The 20,202-nt window shown below is 47.1% G+C and overlaps 2 protein-coding genes across 5 annotated transcripts in view; one reads left to right on the forward strand and one right to left on the reverse strand.

Moving 5' to 3' along the window:
* AAMDC (adipogenesis associated Mth938 domain containing) overlaps positions 1-3,907 on the reverse strand; it is a 37,132-nt gene extending 33,225 nt beyond the window's left edge. The window contains exon 1 of one of the 4 annotated variants that reach the window (XM_056114768.1): positions 3,469-3,576. Coding sequence is in view for 1 of the 4 variants with exons in the window: in XM_056114765.1 (XP_055970740.1) it covers positions 3,482-3,907 (426 nt within the window). In the remaining 3 variants the exon portion in view is untranslated. Of the gene's footprint in view, positions 1-1,432; positions 1,548-3,468 lie in introns of those variants that run through there. The other 3 variants (XM_056114769.1, XM_056114770.1, XM_056114765.1) reach the window with 3 other exon arrangements.
* Positions 3,753-20,202, forward strand: part of RSF1 (remodeling and spacing factor 1) — a 149,537-nt gene continuing 133,087 nt past the window's right edge. The window contains exon 1 of the mRNA XM_056114761.1: positions 3,753-4,113. Coding sequence (XP_055970736.1) covers positions 3,921-4,113 — 193 coding nt within the window. The 5' untranslated portion in view covers positions 3,753-3,920. The remainder of the gene's footprint in view (positions 4,114-20,202) is intronic.

Below are 20,202 nucleotides of genomic sequence, written 5' to 3' on the forward strand. Positions count from 1 at the left end.
GAGATCTTTATGTTCTTTATCTGTTGCTGGGCCTCTTTCAGACGATCTACTCTAGCAGTTTCTGTTATCCCAGCCTTTCTAGTCTCTGGCCATAGGTGCCATGCTCATGGGTGAGACTCCTGTGCTCAGCACCTCGTCACTCCTGTGCTCAGCACCTTGGGTGTTTGAACCTGAATCTTTTCCCTCTCTAGGTCTATGAGACTTTCCTGTATTTGGCCAACAGTCTGGGCATACAAGGTCTTCCTGATTCTGCAGTCCATCTGGGTGTAGGCGAGTATTTAAAAAGAAAGAAAAAAACTGGCCGGAAGCTTCTTTTTATTTGCTGTTATCACCCACCCCCAGCTATCCCGTTACCTATTTTGAGTGGATACCTTTTTGATGGACAAGATTTAAACTGACCTCTTAAGTTCACCTGGCACTATGCCCTTCTACTCCACTGTGTCAGTAGTACTGTGGGTAAAGTGTTTGTCTTTCATACCCATGATCTGGATTCAATCCCTGGCACTCCACATGGTCCCTGAGCCCTCCAGGAGTGAGTGATCCCTGAGCCTAGTCGATGTTGCCCCCAAATAACAATAACAAGAGAGTCTAGAATGGGGGAAGATGCTTGCCCATCACACTTTTGGTTTTTCCTTGGAGGTCTTTCAAGTGGTGCTCAGAGACCTAGGGACCATGTAGTGATTCTCAGGCCTGGTGCTGCCATAACCCTCCAGAGCCATAAACCTCCAAGCTGGTGATGCTTAAGGAAGGCCTGGTGTTCGGGGTTAGAGGATATGCACCTTAATCCCTGGACAACCTCCCTAATCCCTTCACCATTCATTTGAGAGGATAAATATCTAAGATATGAAACTTAGAAACAACAATAGAAAAACAGAAAAAAGATCTGAGTTGAGATACTGTTCCAAAGAGGACATACAGATGGGTAAAACCTGAGTACCACCAGGTGTGACCTTTCCACCCCTAAAGAAAACCCCAAAGTAACCCCTCCCCCCAAAAAAAACAAAACAAAACAAAAGAAGCTAAAGTTAGAGTCTGAGATATGGCGCAGCAGCTAGCCCTTGCTTGCAGGTTACCTGCCCAGCACATGATCCTCCAAGCCCCATGAGGAGTGATTCCTGAGCAGAGAGGGCCAGGAGTAAACTCTGAGAATAGAAAGGTGTAGCTCCCAAAACAAAAACAAACAAAAAGAAGCTAAAACTATAGCTCTTCATGATCTATCAATCCAATTTCTGAATATGAAAAATAAAAAATAGGATTGGCTAGTACACCAGGTAGGGAGCTTGCCTTGCTGATTTGTTCCCTGGATCCATATGGTTCCCAAACTACACCAGGATTGATCCTGAACATAGGAATAAGATCTCAGCATTACTGGATGTGGCCCAAAAACCAAGGGAAAAAATATTAATAACTACCTCATGTGTATCACAGTTACCTACAATATCTGAAATACATAAGAAGTTGGAGATTAGACATAGAAGTTCAGAGACATGGCTCAGAGGTCAGGGCACATGTTTTGCATGTGGAGGGCCTGGGTTCCATCCTAGTACATGGCTGATCGTCTGGGCACTGCTATTGGGAGCAGTCCCCAACACAAGCCAGGAATAGCTCCAATCAGCACTGCTAGATGTGTTCCTAAAACAAAACCCAAACAAAAAAGCTATGTGTAAGAAAGACTTTTCATATATTTCATTAGATCATTCAGGCATCATTCCTGGTGCGCCTTGGAGATCATATGTGGTGTCAGGTATGGAATCTATGTCACATGCATGCAAGGGAAGTGCCTTACTGCTGCACACTCTCTCCACCACTAACAATTTTTTTTCTCTTGTTAAGCGATCACTATTTTTCTTAAGATAATGAGAACGATCTAGATTATTATGGAGTATCTTTTACCTACTAAAGGAGAAAAATTTAATTATGGTAAACATTTTGTGTGTGTTTGTTTGGGGGAGGGCACACCTGGCAGTATTAAGGGCTTACTCCTGGCCCTGCACTCAGGGGTCAACTCCTGACAGGCAGGGGATTAAACCCAGGTTGGCTGCATGCAAGGGAATTGTTCTACCTGCTATATTATCTCTCTGGCTTCTACATTTTTCTGTTTCTAATATAACTATTTTTCTACTTATTTTCTTTTAACCATAAATTATTCTATTTCACATGGTTTATATTGAACTTTGCTTCAATTTCTCCTTAAAAAATAAGCATTATGGGGGGGGTAGAGAGAGCATTATGGGGGGTACAGTAAGCGAGATGCTTGCCTTGCATGCCCCTGACCTGGGTTCCATCCCTGACACCCCATATAGTTCCCCAAGCGTTGCTAGGAGTAATCCCGGAGTACAGGGCCAGAAGTAAGCCCTGAGCACCGCTGGAAGTGGCCCCCAAACAAACAAAAATATTACATAAATATTAAAAACACCTTTGAAATTTTTGTTCAAAGTAATAAATTGTAAGGGAAGGAGACACAGAACAGAGTTAAGTGACTGACCCTGGTTTAAATCCCCAACAGCACCTAAAGTCTCCTAATCACTGCTAGGTATCCTGGGTATTGCCAACCCCTTCCTGCTTGAAAGAGAAACAGAACGAGCTACAGTGAGAGAGAGAGCAAGTGAGAGAGAGCGAGAGTGCAAGAATGAGAGAGCGAGAAAGTGAGAGCGAGTGAGCGAAAGAGAGCGAGAGCGAGAAAGTGAGAGTGAGCAAGAGAGCGCTAGATCAAGCGAGAAAGTGACAGAGCGAGATAGAGCGAGAGCGAGAGCGCGCGCGCGCGAGAGAGAGAGAGAGAGAGAGAGAGAGAGGCAGCGAGGCACAAGCCATCTACTTTCTAGCTCGATTCAGTCTGAAGCGTGGGAACCCTAAACAGCAGCTCACAGCTGGGGGGCGCGGACAGGGCTGCAGTCCCTTGACTCGGGCACTGCTTTAGGGAGCCTGGAACCGAGCGCGGGTGTGCACTAGGCGGGGCGAGCCCCCCACCCGCTGTACCACTTGGCGGGCTCGCAGCAGCGGGCAATCTTAAGGCGCCCGCAACGTGAGAGAGCCACGTGTTAATAAACGACTACCCGGGATCTAGCAGAGCCGAAAGCTGCGGATAAGCCACTCTCACCTTCCCTCACAGAGGAAGGCCGCGCGCGGGTCCCAGCAGGCGGCAACCCAAGCGGGGTCCTCCGCAGCTCCGTGCGGCGCCTCGGCAGAGCTCTCCTTCCCCGGGAAAGGAGAAGCTTCGGCCACGGCCGGAGGCGGCCCGCCGCGCTGCTCCCCGGGCCCGAGGCCGCGGCTCCTCCCGGGAGGTCCTCCCGTGGCCGGCCCCGAGGCTGCGCTCCCGCGCGGGCCTCGCGAGCCGGGAGCGGCGCCCGGACCCCGCACGAAGGTCACCTTTCCCGACAGCCCCGCTCACGCCGGGGAAGGGCCTGTCTCTCCGGCGCCCCTGGCTACCCCTCGGCCCGTCGCCGGGCTCGCTCTCCCCTCCCGACTCACCCGGCTCCTGCGTCTAGAGCCCCGCGACCGCGCGGGGCGAGACCTCCGGCTGTCGGCCGTGCGGCGCGGACCCCGCCCCCGCCGCCCATTGGCCGTGCCGGCCCGCGGACCCGCCCCCGGCTCCCAGCCCGGCCCCGGCCCTTGTTTTCATTCCCTTGTCACACGAGGCCAGGGCCCGCCCCGGGGGCGGGGCGAGGCGGCGAGGGGAAGTGGCGGCGGCGGCGGCGAGCGAAAGGCCCGGGCGCCGCTCTGCCCTCGCCGGCCCGCCTCTCGACTGCTCCGCGCCGCCGTTGTATTGTGGGATCGCGGCGCCGCGGCGGAGTCGCTCGCCCCCGCCGGGTGCTCCTTCGCTAGCGCCTCCTGCCGTCGCGCCGCCGGGCCCGCCGCGTCCCGGCGCCCCGCTCCCTCCGGCCCGGCCCCGCGCCGCCTCCTCCTCCATCCTCTGGTTCAAAATGGCGGCGGCGGCGACAGCAGCGGCGGCGGCGGCGATGGCGGCCCCGGGCTGCCCGGGCGCGTGCCCCAACTTCGCCGTCGTCTGCTCCTTCCTGGAGCGCTACGGGCCGCTGCTCGACCTGCCCGAGCTGCCGTTCCCCGAGCTGGAGCGGGTGCTGCAGGCGCCGCCGCCCGACGCCGGCCCCGGAGAAGGTAAGCGGGGCCGAGCCCCGGCGGGAAAGCGGCCCGGCTGGCCCCGCGCGGCGCAGGCCCCGGCGCGGCGCAGGCCTCGGCCCCGGCGCGGTCCCGTGGCCCGGCCTCACCCCGGCGGGGCTCCGCGGCGGGCGGCGGCCCGGGCCGGGCGGCGTCGCGGCCGGGGCGGGGGCTTTGTGCTGGGCGCCGACCCCGTCCCCCACGGCCGCGCGCCCCTCGCGGGCGGGCCGGGCCCGGAGCTGGCGCGGGGACGCCCGCCGCGGAGCCCGCCGCCCCGCGCCTCCCCCGGGAGCGGACCCGGCCCGGCGGCCGGGGGCGAGGGGCCCGGGCCGGAGGGCGGGCGGAGGGGCGGTGCCGGGGAGGGCCGCTGGCCGCTCTATTATTGGTGCTGGGAGCCGGGTCGGCGCCCTGGGCCCCGCGCGTGCGGAGGGCGCATGCTCCCCCGCCCATTGAAACTTCCTGCTCCCGCGGCTCCCCGCGCGCCGCTCGCTGCTGCGGCTCCTCCTCCCGCCGCGCTCGCCCCTCCGCCGCCTCCCGCCGGGCCGTGCTCCTGCGGGGAGCCGGCTGGTCCCTTCCCGACGCGCCGCCTCCCTCCGAAAGGGCTTTTCGGTTGGGCTCTGACGGCGGCCTCGATCCGGAGCAGCCCTTGGCCGAGAAAGGAGCAGTCCCCCAATGGCTTTCCCTTGTTTTCTCTTTCCGTTCTGGGGTGGAGGGGCTCCGTGTTAGGCGGCCCAAGTGGACTCGGTGTGGTACCGAGAGAGACAGTTCTTTCCTTTCCGGGAAAGCAGGGTCGCTGCGTGGAGAGGAAGGTGTCTTTTTGATCGCATTTGCCCTGCTGGGAAGGACCCAAGAGAGAAGGTCCTCAGAATAACGTCTAGCGAGAGCATGGCCCCCCCGCCCCCGACTCCGAAGACTCAGACCGCTACAGCAGCGGTGCAGCAGCCCGCATCCCTCGTTACCTGCCGGGCTCCCTCTAGCTTGCAAACTCGGGCGTATGAAAGTCAGATTTCAAATAACCTTAAGTAGGTGGCTGATTCGTTGCGTTATAAAAAGCATTCCTTAATTTCTTTAAAAGTCGATCTTCCACGTGTAGTTATTGAGTGTTCGATTTGAATTTTCATTTAGTGTTTATGGACATAGTCATTGAAGTAGGCAGCCTCAGTAAGTTGATTTTAGGGTACTCTGGGAAAAGCGCTCCATCCTTCATAAGTGTGGGGATTTGGAGAAAGGTTTAGTGGAGATTGACCTGGGCTGTAGTGAAAGACAGACAGATTTTTTGATCTGACATTATTAATCTGGTTGATATACAGGCTTGTTTACCCTTCCAGGTGTTCTAAGAATTTTGACCACCACGTTTATATGAAAGAAGAAGTATCAGAATCAGTTTAATATTTTATGTTACTTTTCCTCAGAATGGAATGGTCGTCCACTAGCTAAGTTTAAAATTGAAAAATAATCTGGGCTGAGAGAAATCATTTGACTCAGTCATAATATTACTAGTATAATTGCAGCTGTTGTGACATAGGTGATGCAAAAACAATTGGTTATGGTCTATCTTGTGGTGGTACTGTGGGATATTGGGATCCAGGGCCTAATGCTTGCAGTTCAGGTGTTCTGTCACAGAGCACCCAACCAAGAATAATAGGCCGTTTTTTAATTTTGTTTTGGGGCCACACCCAGTGGTGCTCAGGGCTTACTTCTCGCTCCACACTCAGGGATCTTTGCTGGTGATGCTCAGGGTTCTGGGGATCGAACCCTGGTCAGTTACATTCAAGCAAGTGCCATACCTGCTGTAGTATCACTGGCCCTTTTTGTTCTGCCCTATTCGATATGCCAAACAAGTAACAACAAGTCTCATGATGGAGACTTTACTGGGCCCGCTCGAGCAAATCGATGAACAATGAGAGGACCGGACCGGACCTTGAAATGTTTACTCGAGATGTTGTCAGGCACACGGGTACATTTCTTTGGGGGTAGGGGACACACCTGACAGTGCTCAGGGCTTACTCCTGGCTCTGCACTCAGGGATCACTCCTGGCGTGTTCCAGGGAACATATGGGCTGACAGAAATTGAACTCAGTTGGCCCCATGTAACATACGTGTCCTACCTTCCATACTGTTGCACCTTTGGAAGTAAGTTTTGGCATGTGAGAATGGGTTTTTGAGAACATTATAAATAACGTAGAACTATCATGCTTTAAGAGAACAGGCTTTGTTAAAATCAAGGGAGTGTTGCTCTTTGTATGTTTAATTTTTTTGTTTTGTTTTGGGGTCACACCTGGCAGTACCCAGGGCTGACTCCTGGCTCTGTGCTCAGGGATCCTGGTTCTTAGAGCAAGCACCCTACCTGCTACACTATTGCTCTGGCCCCTGTAAAAGGAAGTTTTAGTAGCATTTAGAGAATCTTAGGAATGGAGAGATAGGGCCAGTGTGCTGCTTTGCATGCCAGAATCTCAGTTAATCGCCTGTACCACATGGTCTTCTGAGCATTGTTGGAGTAGCTCCTGTCACCAAGCCATGTGTAGTTCCTAACAATACTCAGTGTGATTTAAACCAAAAGAAGAAAGAAAAAAAAATCCTAGTTTAAAAAGATTATTTTAAAAATTTGATTACCTATTAATGCTTTTTAAAGTATTATTGTCTGAGTTGTCAGTTAACACTGTTTGCCTGTTGGTTATTGTGACGGTGTAGTAACAGTACGACACCCTTGCAGGGATTGTTGTTCTGTTGTTGTTCTCTAAAATGTTCTAGTTTAACACTTCATGCTCTTATAATTGTTTGTGTATACTTTTTTTTTTTGCTAGTTTTGTTTTTTGGGTCATACCCAATGTTGCTTGGGGGTTGTTCCTGGCTCTGCACTCAGGAATTACTCCTGGCAGTGCTCCGGAGGACCATATGGGATGCTGGGGATTGAACCCAGGCTGGTTGACCTTGTGCCCTACCCGCTGTACTATCACTCTGGCCCCCGTGTATACATTTTTTGTTGTTTTTTGGCCACACCAGGCTGTGCTCAGGACTGACTTCTGACTGCTTGGGGCATCACTTCTGGGGGGTTTTGGGGACTGGCTGGAGATGAGCTGGTTCCCCTGTGTGCAAGGCTCTGAGACTTCCCCACTGCACTGTCTGACCCGGTGTGTACCTGATGCTCCCTTTGCTCGCCCCGCACACTGCCCCTATGTAAAACCTGGTCTTAGAGAACACTTGCTTAATTTCATTTTTTATTTTTTTTATCGTAATTAAATTTTATTTTATGGTTTTGGGCCACTCTTGGTGATGTGCCAGAGCTACTTCTGGTGGTGCTCAGGGGACTTAGGGGGGTTCTGGGGTAGAGCCTGAGTTGGCTGAGTGCAAGGCAGACACCCTATGTGCTGCTCTCTCCAGCCCCTGCACTTGTTCAGTTTGAATGATATGATACATCATACGCATTACTGAATTTTAAGGTTACATCCATGCTGTTTGGCTATTCTGTACCAAAATTCTCTAAGATTATATTAGTTCTGCCTGGCAGACAAGAAATCAGGGTTCATCTTACTGAGCTATGGATTCTGAGTTTCTTTTTAAAAGTGAAAGCCAAGTTGGTTTATGTAAAGGATTTCCATGTAGCCGTGGTGCTAGTTATTACTGGCTATATTATATGCTAAGTGTATTTGTGTTCCCCAAGTGTACAAGCCTATCAAAAGTATGTTCCATAACTCATATTTAAGGTTGTAGGGTATGAAATGCAAAGCTTAGGAGAGCACTTTACCAAGCTGGTGTCCTCCAGACCAAAATTGTTTGTAACGATAGTCTTTTATAGGTTTTCATTTAAAGATGTTTGTGTGCTTTTAATTGACAACTTCTTGCTGCTGTATAGTAAAATATTAATATATTTTTATCATTAAACTGCTGCATGACTATCATCTTTGGATGAAGAGAAAATGTTATTAAAAAATGCCTTAAACAGTACATTTTGGGTTGGAATTCTGTAGAAAGTATTTTGGTTAAAAAAATGTTTCAAGGGGGGATATCTTGTCTGATAGAGTTCTGGGGATAGGATTGTTTTTTGGCAAATTTAGCCATAGAGATCTAACTGCTGTATGTAGAAGACACCACCTGTAGGAGCTGGAAGGTATAGGTGCTTCTCACATTATAAAGCATTGGCCTAGGCAAGTGGAACAGTTGTCTTTTTGAAGGTTTTTATTTTTTTCTCTCTTTTTTTCTGCTGGTCCTTTGGGTTTTGATTTGATATTTTAAGTTCCCTGGTTGAGTATGTTGTCTTTGTTTTTGAGATCAACTGTATGAGTTGAATAGCAAGCTACTTCCATTGTACTGTGCATTTTCCCATTAACTTGTTTGCTTTTAAATATTCACACAATGTTAAATATGAGGTGACCATATAATAGGAGTTTCTTTACTTACAAAATAACTGAAAATTATTAAATTGCTTTCCTTTCCCCCTCACCCCAAAAAAGAAATCAGGATTCAAGATGCTCATCCAGCTACCCAATGCCCTAGAGCATAAAATTATTAGTAGAGGCTGATTTTCGACCCCAATCAGTTTTGAGTCCACAGCCAAAAAATTACACAGTGCATTGCAATAGGGTCCTATTTTACTTAATTTATTTATTATTTTTGTAGGAGTACTGCTATGTATTCAGCCACTGATTAGGCTGATGAATTGGGCATGAACTCCACTTTACTTTTTTTTTTCATTTTTTATAATTTTATTTATTAAATCACTGTGAGAACAGTTACAAAGCTTTTGGGTTTAAATCTCGGTCGTACAATGAAACATTCGTACCTTCACTAGTGCCCATTCTCACCACCAAAAAACCCCAATATACCCCCATTCTGTACCCTCCCCCTACCTGTGGGGCAGATGATTTCCACATTACTCTCTCTCTACTTTGATTACATTCAATATTTTGACATCAGACCCACCATTACTATTTGGGATTTTACCCCAACACTCAGATCTGCCGAAAAGGCAACAGTAAACAATTTGTTTTTTATTGTTGGTTATAAATAACATATGTCGTGCAGCTGCAGTAGTGGCCACGTGATTTTGAATTTCTGAAATTTTAACAGTTTGGAGGGATTTCTGCCAAAACCTGCTGGGTTCCGAGATTTGTTCCTGAGTCTCTGGGATCGTGGCTGTTAAGCAGCTTGATCAGGAGCCAGAGAGAATGTTCATGGGCGGCGACTTGGGGTCTTGTTGGGGTGGGGAGGAAATGGCCAGCTCCACCCCCATCCCATGAGGCACCACGTGTCTCGTCACTGCGGGCCCAAATATGACTGTCCAATGGCCTCTAGAGGATGGCAGCCACCGAACCGCCCAGGGGGAGTAGGCGGAGGTATAATACCCTTTCCCCCCTGGGGTGGCCCCGCAACAGTAACCCTCTGTGGGGTCCAGATGCATTTCTGTCAAAACCTGATGGGTTCTGAGATTTGTTTCTGAGTCTCTGGGACCATGGCCATTAAACAGCTTGATCAGGAGTCAGAGAGGCCATTCGTGGGCGGCTACTCGGGGTCTCATTAGAGTGGGGAGGAAAGGGCCAGCTCCACCCCCATCCTGTGAGGCCCTGGGTGTCTCGTCACTGCGGGCCTAAACCTGACTGTCCAGTGGCCTCTGGAGGATGGTGGTCACTGGGCTTCCAGGGGGAACAGGCCAAGGCACAAAACCTATTCCCACCTGGGGTGGCCCAGCACTGGTAACCTACTGCAGGGACCAGACGCATTTCTGCCAAAAGCCATTGGGTTCCGAGATTTGTTTCTGAGTCTCTGGGACCATGGCCATTAAGCGGCTTGATCAGGAGCCAGAGAGGCTGTTCGTTGGCGGTGACTCCGGGTCTTGTTTGGGTGGGGAGGAAAGGGCCGGCTCCACCCCCATCCCATGAGGCTCCACGTGCCTCATCACTGCGGGCTCAAACCTGACTGTCCAGTGGCCTTTGGAAGATGGCAGCCAGCGAGCCGCCTAGGGGTAGTATGCGGAGGGACAGCATAGGTTCCTATTTTAGAAACTGCAGGGTGCTGGAGGATATTGCTTCCAATTTCCAAGGCTGTTAAGAGAGATGCATCAATACTTGATATCTGCTGCTTTCCAGGTGAACTGCAAGTTTGAGACAGTTTGTGATATTTAACATTTGATTGTGCTCTGATTTAACTTCCTGATATTGGGTAGGTTTGGGGGGATTTGGGTGACGTAATGATGATAAGGCATGAAAATCAGTGTCTAGTCTGATTTCAACATTGATGAGACTTACACTGCACATGTGTAATGAACATTCTCTGAAAGTGTTATTTAAGAACGCAGTTAAGGTACTTGCCTTGCCAGGTTCAAATGCTGGCACCACATAGGCTCGTTCAGCCTATCAGGAGTGGTCCCTGAGCACAGAACCAGGAGTGTGCCATGAGCACCACCAAGGAGGTCCAGCCCCCTCTCCCAACCCCACTCTCCAAATGAGATAAAAGCTGTTCTTGAGTTCCTTTTTTCTTTTTCCTTTTTCATTTCTTTTTTTTTTTTTAAGGTGAGGTATAGGTTTTCAAATATCTACTAACAATAGGCAAAGATACTAGACTTAGGGTTGCAGAAAACTAAACAAAAGTTACTGAAATACTGCAGATTCCATGAACCTAGAAGTCTTGAGAACCTATATTCTGGAGATTCTTACTCACTGATTTTGAGACTGGAAAGGAAGGAGTATTGTGTACATTAAAAAATTATAGTTTAGGAAATTTCACTAGTGCAAAAGTTTACAAAAGTGCCAAAAGGTCTACGAAATACTAGACCTCACCACCACTGAAGTGTCTGCCTTCATATCTATCCCTGCATTTCTAGTCTGGTCTTCTCTCTCCAGCCTCCCTATTCCTCACTGCACCATTTTGTACATTTTAGCCTATTTTGTTTTTCAGGGAAGAAAGCCAGTACCCAGAGATTAATTTCAAGTACTTAACAACAAATTATTGGTGTTACTCAGACTTTTATTTGAAAACACACCTATATGCTCAAAGGTATTTTTTTAAAATATATTTTTGTTTTCGTTTTTGGGCCCCATCTGGGGGGTGCTTTTTTTTGTTTCTTTTTTGAGGGCTTACTCCTGGCTTTGTGCTTAGGAGTCATGGGAGACCACATGGGGTACCAGGGATTGAACCCAGGTTAGCTGCATGCAAGACAAACATCCTACCCTGCTGTACTCAAAAGGTCCCTGTACTCAAAGTTTTAGCAGGAAAAGATTTGAAGTTGGTGTTAGAAGATTGTGCTAAATGAAAGTGTTTCATTATTATTATTGTTGTTGTTTGATTTTAGGGCCACACCTGGCAGTGCTCAGGGCTCATTTCTGGCTCTTTGCTCAGGGATCACTCTTGGTAGTGCTTGGGGGACCTTATGCACTGGGATTGAATCCTCATGGGCTGTGTGTAAGGCAAGGGCCTTTTTTCTGCACTGTATCTCTAGTCTATGAATGTGTTTTTAAAATTCTTTCCGAATTTATGTTTTTTGGTTTTTTTTTTTTTGCAGTGATGGGAATTGAACAACCAGGATCTCACACATGCAAATCTAGTGCCTCCCTGTGCACCCCGTCTATTTGAACTCCCTCAATTCTGTGCTCTGTGGTGCAGCATGAGGTGTAGCTTCTAGACTAACGAAAGTTGTTGATATGTGCATACGATTGCTGTTCCCTCATCTGTTGTCTTCCTCAAAGGACAGACTTTTCCTTGTTGTTGTTGGTTGTTTTTTTTGTTTCTTTTTTGAGGGCCACACCTGGCAATGCTCAGAGCTTACTCCTGGCTCTGTGCTCAGGGAACATACAGGGTTAAACTTGGGTTGCAAAGCAAATAGTAGAGACCTGCTGTACTTTCAGGCCCTGGACTTTTCCTTTGTTTGAAGATATAGTTTGTATGACTGTCTTTGAAAAGTTGCAGGTGTCTATTAATAGTCTCTAAGGTATATGTGAATACCGGCAGCGTTCTTGTAGTCTATTGGATGAGTTGACTGAGTCTTTTGTATAGTATTAAATTGATTGCATGGGTTTGGGTTTTAGGGATTTGGGTTTTAGGGACTACAGCAGGGAGCCACCAGGGATCAGGCACTCAAGAGCCTGGGATCTGACCTTTGAGCCATCTCCCAGCCTGAGCCAGTTTTCCAATTATTCATTTATTTTTTTAGGGGGAGGGTTTGGACCATATCTGCAGTGGGGGGAAGGGGTAGAGTTGGCTCCTTCTGGTGGAAGTTGGCTCCTTCAGGAGACCTTGCAGTGCTGAGGACTGAACACTGGTTACCACATAAAAGGCGGGCATCCTAACCTGAGTCCTCTCTCCTCTACCCTTTAAATTATTAAAAGAAGAAAACTGAAGAATTCCCCTCCCCATCCTCTTTCCCCCACTTGGAGTCTGTTGTGGCTCCAGAACCAGTCGGCTGCTGCATGCTCAGGGCACTGAGGTTGCACTCAGTCTGTTGCTGGCTGTGCCAGGGGTGGGATGCGCAGCCTCTGTAGTAATCCACCACTGAGTGATCCTTAGTCTTTTTAATAGTTTATTTTGTAAGAGTAGTTTTAGTTTGTTTCTTTCTCCCATTGAGTTTTAATGATTTGAAGTTTAACCTGCAGGCAAAACGTGGATGATATGTCCTTTCCACTGGCTTTGTGACAGTGACTTTGTGTATTTCATTTTCCTGGTTGTCGTCCTGTCCTAATTGAACTATGTGAAAGTACTTTTTATTTATTTTGCTTTTTGAGACACACCTGACGATGCACAGGGGTTACTCTTGGCACAGCACTCAGGAATTACTCCTGGCCATGCTCGGGGGACCATATGGGATGCTGGGAATTGAACCTGGGTCGGCCGCGTGCAAGGCAAACACCCTACCTGCTGTGCTATCGCTCCAGGCTGACAGTACCTTTTGTTTATTTTATTAAAGCACTGTGAATTATCGTTACTCATAGTTGGATTTTAGATGTACAATGTTCCCAGCACTGATCCTGCCACCAGTGTCAGTTTGCTTTGCTTCCACCGATGTTCCCAGGTTCCCATCCCAAGCCCAACCTTCTGACCTGAAATGCACCTTTTTATGTTTTTTTTTTCCCTCTTTTCTCTTTTTGGGTTACACCTGACAATGCACAGTGGTAACTCCTGGCTCAGTAATTACTCCTGGCAATGCTTGGAGGACCATATGGGACAATATGGGATGCTGGGAGTCGAACCTGGGTTGGCCACATACAAGGCAGTCCTACCCGCTATGCTATTGCTCCAGTCCCACCTTTTTATGTTTGATTGTTAAAGTTTGGGTCCTGTTATTTCAGTGTTTTGACTCTGTGGTTTGGTTATTTAGCTCTATCATTCCTTAACACCACTGATGTAATTCTTCCATATCTAACTGCTGTACTATTGTTCTGGCTCCTACTTCACCATTTGTTGAAGAGGTTTTCTCTGTTCCATTTCATGCTCTCAACTTCTTTGTCAAGAAGTATTGTTGGATGTTCTGCCATACTGTTTTGATTACTCTGACTTTAATTTCATGTTAGGTACTTTTTAGTTTCTTATATTTTTCTTATTTCTTATTTTTTAGTATGGTCTTCACTATTTGGGTTTTTCATGATTTCATACAAACTTTATTTTGGACTGTTCTAAATCCCTGAAGAATGTCGTCTGAATTTGGATAGTGATTGCACTATTAAGTAGGATGGCCTTTTTGACCATATTCTTCAAATCCAACAAAAACATGAAATATTTTTCTGTTTCTTAACGTCTTCTGTTTTTTTTTTTCCTTAAGGGATTTGAAGTTTTCATGGTTTTGATCTCTTTTTGGGCCAGAGTGATAGCACAGCAGGTAGGACGTTTGTCTTGTATGCGGCTGACTCGGGTTCGATTCTTCCATCTCTCTTGGAGAGCCTGGCAAGCTGCAGAGAGTATCCCACCCGCACAGCAGAGCCTGGCAAGCTACCCGTGGCGAATTCAGTATGCCAAAAACAGTAACAAGAAGTCTCACTTGGTGTTCCTGGAGCGAGTAGATGCCGTTGGGCTACACTAGTGTGCATGAGACAGGGATGAGTGGAGATGTTCTGGTGTCTGCTCAAGCAAATCGATGAACAATGGGATGACAGTGCTACAGTGCAGATCTCTTTCACTAAGTTGGTTCCTAGGTACTTGACACTATTTTATGTATTTATTTTTTCTGTTTGCTATTTTTTTTAATTTCTAAATTTTTATTAGTGAGACACCATGAGGTACAGTTGTAGACTTACAAATTTTGTGCTTGGGTTTCAATTATACAATGATCAAATACCCATCCCTCTACCAGTGCCCATTTCCCACTACCACGGATCCCAGCATCTCTCCCACCCCTCATCCCCCCCCCCCCATCCCACCCTGCCTCTGTGGCAGGGCATTCCCTTTTGTTCACTCTCTCCTTTTGGGTGTTGTGGTTTGCAAAATAGGCATTGAGTGGCAGTCATGTTTGGTCTATAGTCTACTTTCAGCATGCTTCTCCCATCCTGGGAGGATCCTCCCAACACCCTTTATTTGGTGCTCCCTTCTCTATCTGAGCTCCCTTTTCTCTTAGCGCTGGCCTCTAAGCCATGGAGCAAAATTCATGGTACTAATCTTGGCCACTCCTCGGTGTTAGTCTCCTATTTTGTTACTTTATGTTCCCCAGATGAATGCAATCTTTCTATGTCTATCCCTCTCTTTCTGACTCATTTCACTTAACATGATACTTTCCATGTAGTACCAATTGTATGTAAATTTCATGACTTCATCTTTTCTGACAGCTACATAGTACTCCATTGTGTAGATGTACCAAAGTTTCTTGAACCAGTCATCTGTTCTTGGGCACTCAGGTTTTTTCCAGATTCTGGCTATTGTAAAGAGTGCTGCAATGAACAAACAAGTGCAGATGTCACTTCGACTGTACTTTTTTGCCTCTCCAGGATATATTCCCAGGAGTGGTATTGCTGGTTCAAATGGGAGCTCAATTTCTAATTGGTGATAAGGCGATGTTGAAGTCTCCAACTACTGTTGTGTTGCTAGCAATGTCCTCCTTAAAATCTGTTAGCAGTTAAGTATTTAGCTGTTCCCTCATTAGGTGCATATACATTTAAGAGTGTGATGTCTTCCTATTGTACGTATCCCTCATGTGTGTGGAGAGTGGTCTCAGCATGGTGGTGGCATCGCAGAGTCTCCTGCCCCCCGCGCCTGGCTGTCTTCGCCAGGGCCCCTTGAAAGCGAGCGGGTTGAGTTTTCCTCCCCGCCCCGACCAGGACTCCGGCAGCCGAAGACCTCCAGAACCAGCCACCACCATGCTGAGACCACTCTCCGCACACATGAACGTACCGGCAGAGGAGCAAAGGCACGCGGGTCCCGGGGCTGAGCATCCTCCACCTGGATCCTCCAAGTTCCAGTAGGCGGGGGTCACACCCACCAGCTTGCCCCCTGCTGCCGTGTAATCCCATCAAGACTCAGAGACTATGAAACCCAGCTCCCGGAAACGTGCGGCTGCAAATGCGGCCGCGCGACATCTTGTTATCTCATTACTATTTTGGACAAACTGGCAGGCTACCAAATGTAACCTGCCCACACGGCAGAGTCTGGCAAACTCCCCATGGCCTACCCAGTATGCCAAATACCAGTAACAATAATGGGTCTCATTCTCCTAACTCTGAAAGAGCCTTGAATATGGCACTTTTTAAAAAAATCTCAGGGCTAGGACGAAGGAGACGTTACTGGGGCCTGCTTGAGGCAATCGATGAATAACAGGATGGTCGTGATCATGATCGTGATCGTACATATCCCTTGATCAAGAGAAAATAGCCTTCGCTTTGACACTGTTTTAAATGGGATAGACTCTTGATTGCTTTCTCCTCTGATTCATTATTTGTATGTAGGAGTAGCACCAATTTTTGAGTGTGGACTTTTAGCCGGCCACTAAACTGTCGTGGTTTATTGTATCTAGAAGCATTTTAACCATTAAAATGCTTCGGGGTCTTCAGGGTCTTTTATGTATAAGTCATGTCATCTGCAGATATAGATTATTTGACTTTTTTCCCATTTTGGACCTCTTTGATATTCTTTTCTTGTCTGATTGTTGTTGGTGACAGTACTTTTTAGATGTATTTGGTAAACAGTAAGGTGACTTGAGCAGTCATTTTTGCCTGATAGTGAAAGGTCTTAGCAGATGGTGTTTCTGGACGTTCATGCAAGGCTCTGCAGCATTTTTTACCTACTTGGGGGTACCATCCTCAGCCCCCCATCATGGGGTATCCTAAACAAATTAAGAGGTGGTAGTAGTCCCCAGTGTGGTTAGATGCTTTTTGTTTACTTAAAGAAAGTACATTTCTAGAGGAATGCTGAGTAATTTTTTTTTCTTCTTCTGAATAGGAGGCAGTAAACTAAGTTTGGTGTCTTCTGGTCTACATAAAGAACACTAGTGTGATTTGCTGGAGGCAGAGCTTGAAAATGTCCAGTTTTGTCTTCCATGTTTGAGAAAGGAGATGCTCCCTGTGCTGTGCCTGCCTCCCCCCCCCCCCCCCCCCCCACACACACACACACACAACACAGGGGAGGAGATTAGGACACCAAATCCAGCAGTGCCTAAGGACTACTCTTGGCTCTGTGCATGGGCGTCACTCCTGACAGTTTTTGGGTGAACATGTGGTGTTGTGAGTAGAACTGAGCTCAGCTACATGCCTAGCTAGTGTCTCCCACCTCCACCTCCCCATACTATTCTGCAGCCACAAAAGAGAACATTCCTCATGTTCAACTGTAGAGCCATGCCTTGTGCTTTGTGGGCCTGCTCTGTTCTCAGACTGCTCCCGGGGATGTTGGAGGAGTCCATTTGGCTGCAGACGGAACTCGCATTCTCACATGCAAAGCTACTCTGCTGCCCTTTGAGCCTTCCCCTACCCAAGAAAGAAATATTCCCCCCGCCCCCCCCCCCCCCCCCCCACACACACACCTCAGGTGGTATTCAGGAACTTCTCTTGGGTCTGTGCTCGAATGTCACTCTTGGCAGTGCTGGGGGTCATGTCGTGCAGTGACAGGATGGAACATAGCATGTCTTCTGCAAATTTTGTGCTCGAGCTCATTGAGCCTTTTCCTCAGCTCCTGTGGTATATATCATGGTATAGTATTATCCTAATAGTATGCCAGAGTATGAAAGTAACAGCAAGTTTTGCACATTTGGAGGAAATTTTTTAAGCCTTGTGCTATAAAAGAGAGGGTAAAGGCTGCAGAACTTCTTGCTGAGTTTGAAAGCTTACCTTGTCTTTTAATTACTAAAACATTTGTATTACAATTTGAATGTTTAGATTCTGAACTATTTATAGATAGCTACATTTTTACTATTGGTTCTGTTTGCTTAATGTATTAGTTTCTGTTATGTGCCAAGTACAGTAAACATGGGGATTATTTGCGGAACATAGTAACAAGAAGTCTGACAATGTTACTGGGCCCACTTGAGCAAATTGATGAACAGAGGGAGGACAGTGCAGTGGACAGTGCAGTAAACATGGGCTGTTTTGAGAATTTTCTAAGCTAGTAAGAATAAGTTGAACTTAAATTTTAACCATCAGCATTCAAAGATTTACATTTTTCCTCTGACTTTTCTTCAAGGCGTAGTTTATGAATTGTAGCCGATAAATTGCATACTAAAATTATCTTTTATGATGAGATGTACAAGCATATGCAGAACAGAAAAATAAAGATTTATATCCTGGTACCTTGTAGCTGAATCATGTATTCAAAGAAGGTATCTCTGTGTGTTGCTGGATCTAAGATTTCGTGGGGCCCGGGAGATGGCTTGAAAGGAGCAGCTGCTTTGCACGTGGCACCTCGGGTTCAAGGCCTGGCTCTACCTTCTCCCCAGCACCACCCTGAGCAATCCTGGGTTCAGCCCTAGAACCCAAATGAGTGAGAAAGAGGAAGAAAACTTCTTTAGCTTTACTCGATAGGTCTAGACTTAGTAAAGACATTCTGAGGTGTTTTTATATTTTATTTTATTTTTTAATTTGTTTTTTGGTTTTGGTGTATATTTTTCCCCCTTTTGTTTGGTACATTTCATTGTTAAGGGTAACTTCAGTGTTTTCTGTCTTGTTTTTATATGAAAAATCCTTGTTTGGGGCGGCTATAGTCCGCTGAAGCGTGTGTTCTGCGTACAGATACCCTTAGGTCTGACCCCTGACCCCTGGCCTCGCAAGGCCCAGCCCAGAGTTCCCATAGCATCTAAGTTCATCTGACATTAGCAGAGTTGTAAATGTTTATGCCTCCTTGTGAACCATGTGAGCACCAAGGCCCTTCAGACGAATGGCTGCCTGTCCTGAAAAGGGTAGCATGCCCTACATCCTGGCCTCTCTCAGCCTCCATTCCTGAACACATGGCCAGAGTCCCCCATCTTTATCCATTGTACTTTTACTCGTTTCTTCTATGAAACTCTGATGATGAAGTGCCTGCTTGTTTCAGGCAGTCTTGGTTTGTAGATGCCTTGTAGTGCTCTGGTCTTACTAGGGGTCACTCCCTCTAGGGCTGGACTGTAGTCCTGGCTTTCTCCATGCGGGCGTGTCCATCACCCTTTGCCTCCTGAGTCTTCTCAGCCATTCTTTGCACAGGTGTGTTAGGGCAGACTGACACTGAGAACAACAAACTACTTTGTTTTGGGTTTCCAACTCACTGACTTAAGTATGTATCTTGTTCTGGTATTAGCTTCAAACATCAAGTAAGTCTGTAATTGTTTTAGTCCTAAGTGACCTTCTTTATCAAAACTTGTTCATAATTTTATTTAATATTGTATAACAAGTAGGTGAGTTCTATCAGTTCTTGGTGTGTGGGGGTGGGTAGGGGATGAGACTGACAAATTTTTGAGAAATTTTAATACATAAAAAATGGCAGATTTCCACTCCAGTCTATTCTGTTTTCTGTTAATTTCTCTCTCTCTCTCTCTCTCTCTCTCTCTCTGCTTTTTGGGTCAGACTGGGCGATACTTAGGGGTTACTCTTGGCTCTGTGCTCAGGAATTATTTCTTGTGCTCGGGGAACCACATGGGATGCCAGGGATCAAACCTGATTGCAAGGCACACACCCTACCCACTGTACTATCACACCAGCTCCATTAATCTCTAATGCAGATCCTGAACTACTTCCTCCCCCCCCCCCCCCAGCTCCGCCTTTTGGGTCACACGTGGTGATGCACAGGGGTTACTCCTGGCTCATTCACTCAGGAATTACTCCTGGCAGTGCTCAGGAAACCGTATAGGATGCTTGGAATCGAACTCGGGTCAGCTGCGTGCAAGGCATACGCCCTACCCTTTGTGCTGTCGCTCCAGCCCCTCTTGAACTACTTTTGATTTCATGTTTTGCTCATAACTAGGTGAATTTTAACACTTTTAAATATAGCACTTTTTAATTGTTTGATTTTAATTTCACTTCTCAAGTAAATTTGGGTTTTAACAAATTAGTTACAATTCATAAATAAATGAGTTCTTAAAGCAAATAATTCCATAAATTGTGCATCATTGTAAAGCCTACCTGGGACCAGAGAAGTAGTACAGCAGGTAGTGTGTTTCCACTGCGTGCAGCCAAACCTGATTCCATCTCCAGCACCCGATACGTTGCTCCAAGCATCACTAGGAGTGATTCCTGAACACAGAGCCAGGAGTAAGCCCTGAGCACTGAAGGCTGAGGCTCAGAAACAGAACAAAACAAGAAAGGATTTATAGATTTATAGACTGGGAAGAGCTCAAGAAATGGAGCTCCCAGCGCATGGTTTGTATGTGGGAGCTCTGGGTAGTTCCTGATTACCTGGGCCTAAATGTAAATAGCCATAGCCCTGGACCAGAGTTACCTGAGTGCTTGCTGCTAGGCCACCCCCATGCCCCTCACACCTAGGAAGAGCATATTCTAATGAGAGTCAAGTACATAGAGTGTTCCTTCAAGTTTTCCCCTCTTTATTTATACACATCTAATCTTCATGACTTCAGGAAATGCGACTTAATTTATAGATCTTTATTATTTCTCTAGTTTTTCCTAGATTTTTTCACTTTATTTTCTTTACTAATTCTTTGGTAATCACTAAAACTTATTTAAAGATAGTCTTCTCAAGAAGCTTTATGGAAGGAAACTTTAGTTG

The sequence above is a fragment of the Sorex fumeus genome, unplaced genomic scaffold (assembly GCF_029834395.1).
Source record: "Sorex fumeus unplaced genomic scaffold, SorFum_2.1 ptg000026l, whole genome shotgun sequence".
Lineage (NCBI taxonomy): Eukaryota > Metazoa > Chordata > Mammalia > Eulipotyphla > Soricidae > Sorex > Sorex fumeus.